The sequence below is a fragment of the Chrysochloris asiatica genome, unplaced genomic scaffold (genome assembly GCF_000296735.1).
Source record: "Chrysochloris asiatica unplaced genomic scaffold, ChrAsi1.0 scaffold00069, whole genome shotgun sequence".
NCBI classification, from domain to species: domain Eukaryota; kingdom Metazoa; phylum Chordata; class Mammalia; order Afrosoricida; family Chrysochloridae; genus Chrysochloris; species Chrysochloris asiatica.
In genome coordinates this window covers 4,619,248-4,625,584 of record NW_006408587.1, presented here as the reverse complement: position 1 = coordinate 4,625,584, position 6,337 = coordinate 4,619,248, and the positions used below count along the sequence as shown (strand labels likewise).

Here is a 6,337-nt window from a genome sequence, read left to right as displayed (position 1 = left end):
CCATCTTTTTACTTCTAGCCTTACCAAATCCTGTCTCAACTACACTTAGTAATAGAAAACTTCTAATGCTCAGGAGAAATAAAACCACTTTTCCAATAAAAATCAAGCCAGAAGTTGGCTTTGTCTGTCCATGGGGCCCTGGGAACACACAGCACGCAACATTTGTATGTTGTGCTCGAGTGAGCAAAGCCCGAAGAACAAAATCAGACAGAAGGCACCACGCCATCCTCCAGGCGACAAGGGAAGAATTTCACAGTTCGGTCATCAACAGTCTTTTCATCATTTTCTCTCTCTCCAGTTCCTGCCGCAGTGTCTCTGCACTGAAGAAGAGCAGGTGAAAAAACAGTGAGATATAAAAGGCAGAATTTGCTTAAAAACCATGAACTGTAGTAAACACCAAAGAAGGCTTTGTAAACACTTGTAAACATCATCTACTGAATGAAATCTTTTTATTTTGAATATTAATTGACTTCCTTTGGATGAATGATTCATTGTACCAAGTCTTGGGAATAGAGATGAGGAAGGTAGGATCTTGCGCATGCAGTGGTTGATAAAAAGAGACAAATAGATCATATGTCCACATTTTTGGAAGTCTTAGGGCATGTTATGCTTCATCAATATCCTCAAGACTTTATTTCCAGTTTAATTACTTGCCATTGAGTTGATTCTGTTTCATGGTGACTGTGTGTCAGAGCAGAATTGTGTTCTGTAAGCTCTTTAATGGCTAAATATTGGAATTTTGGATGTAGATCACTGGCCTCTCTTTTAAGTCACATCTAGGTGAACTCAAACATCCAACCTTTTGGTTGGCAGCTGAACACATTAGCTATACCATCCAGAGAGTCTATAGGAATTTATAAAGAAAGCATTTATTAATCATTTGACCAGGCAACGTTATGGTAACCTTCCCAGTGTTGTCACAGCATCCTGACTGTACTCATCAAAATGTTCAATTCCTTCTTATCTCTTGCACTATACAGTAAGTCCCTGGGTTATAAATGTCAGACTATGGACAATTCCCATTTGCCTTTCATGTTATATAAATTTGCCTTCACTATGAACGGATCACAACAAGTTCATCACAATTACCTTCACTTGGTGCACGTGCAGCAGCTTTTAAATCATTGAAAGGCTTCAAGACTTTTGTAGCACTAACCCCCACCCCCTCCCCCCCCAAAAAAAACACCAAAACAAATAACACTGCAATCAAGTTGACTCATAGGTTTCCAAGACAATAAATCTTTATACGAGCAGATAGATATAGCCTTATCTTTCTCCCACAGAATGGCTGGTGGGTTTCAACAAGCAAACTTGTGGTTAGCAGCCCAATGCCTGACCCAAAGCACCACCCAGGTTCCTGTTCCTTGCACTAACCAAACCAAAAGTCGAGTCTAACTCAGCCCTGTATAGGGTTTCTTAGACTGTAAATCTTTATGGGAGCAGATAGGTGGAGCAGCTGGTGGGTATAGACACCAAACTTGTGGTTAGCAGTCTATCGCTTATCCTACAATTCCACCAGAGCTCCTTTTTCTTGAACTAAAGCATTGGACTGTATTGCACTGGACAAATCTGCTGCAGAAGGACCTCTTTCAAGTATCAAAGAGCAAAGATGTCATGTCACTTTGAGGACTAAGGTACACCTGACCCAAGCCATGGTATTTTCAATTGCCTCAGGACTTGGCAGAGTTTTGTTCTGTTACACATTGGGCTTCTATGGTTGGAACCGACTTGACGGCACTTAACAACAACACCAACAATTTGATGATAACTAACAACAACAGCAAGGAGCCCTGGTAACGTAGTGGTTACGAATCGGGCTGCAAACCATAAGGTCAGCAGTTCGAAACTACCAGCAGTTCCACTGGAGAAAGATGAGGCGTTCTGCTCCCATAAAGGTTTACAGCCTCGGGAACCCTGTGCAGGGTCGCTCTGAGTCAGAACCGACTCCACAGCACACAGCCACCACTACCACAACAACAGCAGTACTCTTTACTGAAACAGATAGTCAAGTCTTCCTTCCATAGTAAGGCTGGTATGGGTTTGAACTACCAACTGTTAAATAGTCAAACACAAATCATTTGCATCAGCCAGGGATCTTCACACTCACTAAGATGGCTAAAATAAAAAAGGTAACCAATGATTTGTATTGATGAGGATGTAAAGGAATTGGAGCCCATTTACATGGAACTGGAAAGTGGTACAGCTGCTTTAGAAAACGGCTTGGCAGTTCCTCAAAACGTTAAATAGAGTTACCATACAACCCCTCCCCCCCACCCCCAAACCCATGGCTGCCAAGACTATTGCATTTCATAGTGAATCTAAAGAGCAGAGTAGACCTACCCCATAGGGTTTCCAAAACTGTGATCTTTATGGATGCAAACTGCCACATCTTTCTTCCACTAAACAACTGGTGGGTTCAAACCATCAACCTTTTGGTTAGCAATTGACTGGTTAACCACTGTACCATTAGTGCTTTTTAGAGTTACCATATTGTTGTTGTTAGGTGCCATCGAGTCGGTATCGACTCATAGTGCCTTATGTACAGCAGAATGAAACATTGCCCGATCCTGGGCCAACCTCACTATTATTGCCACGCTTGAGCCCATTGATGCTGCCACTTTGCCAATCCATCTTGCTGGGGGTCTTCCTCTTTTTCTCTGACCCTCCACCCATATAGTGCAACTATTCCAATCCAAGATATAGCCAAGAGAATTTAAAACATATGTCCACACAACAACTTATACCGGAATGATCATAGAAACATTATTTATAATAGCCAGATAGTGGTAACAACCTGAATGTTCTTCAACTGGTAGTGGTGGTGGTGGCGATGGTGTACCACTAAGTCAGTTCCAACTCATAGCGACCCTGAATAGGGTTTCTGAGGCTGTAAATCTTTACAGGAGTAGAAAGCCTCACCTTTCTCCTACAGAGCAACTAACTGGTCAATTCAAACTGCTGACCTTGTGGTTAGCAGGCCAGTGTATAGCCACTACTCTACTAAGGCTCTGTCCATCAATGGGGGATGGATAAACAAAAGATGGCATATGCATATAATAGAATATTATTCAATCATGAAAAAAGGATTGATATTCTGTACTGATCCATGCAACACAGGAGGAACCTTGGAAATCTTATGCTAAGTGAAAAAAAAGTCATATATAAAAGGCCAAACATTTCCTATGATCCCATTTATCTGATACATCCAGAATAAACAAATCCATAGAGACAGAAAGTTGATGAGTGGTTGCCAGGGCATGGGAGAAATAGGGACTGGGGTGTGACTGTTATGAGTATGGAGTTTCTTTTAGAGGGATGAAATGTTCTAACATTACAGTGTAGTGATGGTTGTACATAACGTGACTATATACTTGGAATTGTATACTTTAGGGGGGGATGAAATGTTCTAACATTAGATTGTAGTGATGGTTGTATAATAATGTGAATATACACTTGGGATTGTATACTTTAAATGGGTGAATTGCATGGTATATGGTACATGAATTATATCTCAATAAAGGTAATCATTATACAGATTTGACATAACCACAAGCAACACATGTCTCTCAGATGGAAAATACCCAGGACACAGCTGATGGTGCTGATGTGACTGACCTGGCAGCCAGAGACACCGGCTTGCGGGTGGTGTAGAGGGTCTGCACCGTAGACACCGACTCTGTCAAAGGCCTCAGGGCCGTGGCTGGAATCAGTGGCGAAGACTGCCCAGGGCAGTACTGCAATTTACTTTCTCGAAAATCGGCCTGGAGAAGAAAGCGCAAAGAGGGCGTTAATCTCAATTTCAGTTCCATTTTCCCACTGTCAGCTATTCCCATACAGTTCCTGTTATTTTTTAATAACTAAAATCCATCACCATTTATGTCAGCAATTTGTTGTGTGCCAGACACTATGCCAAGCACGTTACAAACGTTACCTCTTGACAACTTTTAAGAGTGGTGGTGCGCCATTGAATCGGTTCCTACTCATCGCAACCTTATATGGGGTTTCTGAGGAGCAGCTTCTGAATTTGAACCTTGGGGTTCAAACTGACCTTTTGATCAAGTGATCCTATTTCATCACACCTCAGATATCATCAGCAGTAAGATGGACCATTTTTGCATGTCACAAAGAAAGTAAAAGGTGGTCACCCAAACTTGATTATATGCACTACTGTAGTAAATATTGTGATTTCAGAGATGTTAAAAAGCACAGAAATGTGTATTTTTAGAGTCTATTTTATGGGAAAGGAGAGTGAGTGTCAGAGAAGCAGTCCATCCAAGGTCACAGAGGAAAATGTTAAGAACCAGGATTCAGAACCAGAAGTAACTGATTCCATAAGTGGTGTTTTTACCTCTATAGCAGTGGTTCTCAAAGGCTGATCCAGCATTATTTTGAGATGTAATAAAAATGCAAATTCTCAGCCCCCCCCCCCCACCAAGACTTTCAGAACTAAAATCTTTAGGGATGGACTCAAGCAACCTGTGTTCTTACAAGACCTCCAAGTGGTTCTGATGTTTGAGAACCTAGAACACACTTCCTTATTGAGGGAGGTTAGTTTAATGTTGTTTTCATGACAAAGTAAGACATGTTAATTTCTTTCATATAGAAAATTTAGAAGACATATAAAAGTCGATACATGAAAAAAAATCCCAGAATCCCTTACTATTATCCCAGTAATATATTTTACTATGTTTAGTTTTTGTTTTATACCAGTTTGAAAATACCATCTATACATTTATTTATTGTGGTAAAAAATACATTAAAAACATGCCAACTCAACCATTTTATAGGTATAATTCAGTGACATTGATTAATTCATCTCGCTGTACAATTATTCCAGCTATATGTTTCATGACTTCCTTTTTCACACTAGTTCCTTGGCCTAAACTCAGAGTAATTTATCACACAGCTTCTTAAGGGAGAAATGTTGATCATCAAATAAACAATATCTTCTTCATGATTATACATATGAGCTGCCTCTAGCAGGACATGGAAAACCAACAAAAATGCCAAGTACAGCTGTAGGTGGTTAAGCACACTGCCTGGCTTGAGGAATGGGGAGGAGAAGGCTTGGCTTTGAGGGTTGGGGCCCTGGAAGGTTATTACTGACTAACATAGATTCCTGTTTGTGTTTTATACCTGCACCTAAGGAAAGAACTGATCTGGGCTGGGATGGAACCATGCCAAGAGATTCACCACAAGACCATGAGCATCTTACGTTTGGATAGCAAGTGATATTTGCCACAGAGAGCTTTCACAAATGCTCGAGCTGTAGCAACCACATGTGCTGTCCTGCAGGTAATTCTGACTCACCATTTTCCAGGGTCATGGTAGGAATGAACTTCCTGCCCCTTTTAAAGTTCAAAATAGTTATGTGCCTTGCTTGAGCCAATTAAATGTGGACTGAGCTGCTGTGTTTCACCTCTGTTGAAAGCTGTAAGAGCCAATTGGTCACCATTTTTCATTTTTCTCTGCCACTGTGACTATTAATGTCCCCCATGGTGGCTGCTCCATTTACCAGGGTCACAGAAAGAGGGCAACACAGAGCAGCGCCCTAAGTCCACCCATGACATACAGAGTGTGTAGGAAATTCCACTTGTCATGCTATAACATGATTTAGCCTATCTTGCCTGATATAGGACTAGAATTCAAAGTGCTCTTGTTACTACAGCAAAGTGTGTAGAGATTGGGCTAATAAATGCCACTTTTGATTCCTTCTGATAAAAGAGGGACGTTTGCATTGATGGTGCAGATACAACCGTGGGTCATAATGCTGGGTCCTCAGCATAAATCAAGGCAAGTGACACCAAATTGTACTATAGTCATTCTGTTCTTCACTTCTATGCGCTCAGAGGGATTAAAAAGGAAAAAAAAAAAAAAATCATCTTGCTTTTACTTTAAAATGACCTTGAGGACACAGTAAAAATTACTAATATGATTACAACTCAACACTCGAGTACCTGTCTTTTTAATAATTGTTGAATGAGTGATTGAATAAACTCTCACTGGAACAAAATACACATCAGAGGAACAGACCAAGTTAGGAAGAAGGACACTGTGTATAAATTTGGCCACAGCAGAGCAGGGATTCCCATTCTAGATGGACCACATTGGGCATCAAGCAGAGACCTAGTTAAGAGACCTAAATACAAGGTAGAAAGTGATCTCAGTATCACACAGGAAGCCAGTTGTTGAAAGCAGGCCCTGGCTGGATGAACAGCCAGGCCAACTTTGTGCAAAGTTCCCTGGAGCTACTGAACTATACTGTGGCTAGGATATACACTGAACTATACAGTAGCTACTGAACTATACTGTGGCTAGGATATACACTGAACTATAC

The 6,337-nt window shown here is 40.9% G+C and overlaps 1 protein-coding gene across 1 annotated transcript in view; it reads right to left on the bottom strand.

Moving 5' to 3' along the window:
* Positions 1-250: 250 nt before the first annotated feature.
* EPB41L4B (erythrocyte membrane protein band 4.1 like 4B) overlaps positions 251-6,337 on the bottom strand; it is a 223,632-nt gene continuing 217,545 nt past the window's right edge. The window contains exons 28-29 of the mRNA XM_006864734.1: positions 3,616-3,761; positions 251-320 (exon numbers count right to left, since the gene is read on the bottom strand). Coding sequence (XP_006864796.1) covers positions 251-320; positions 3,616-3,761 — 216 coding nt within the window. The remainder of the gene's footprint in view (positions 321-3,615; positions 3,762-6,337) is intronic.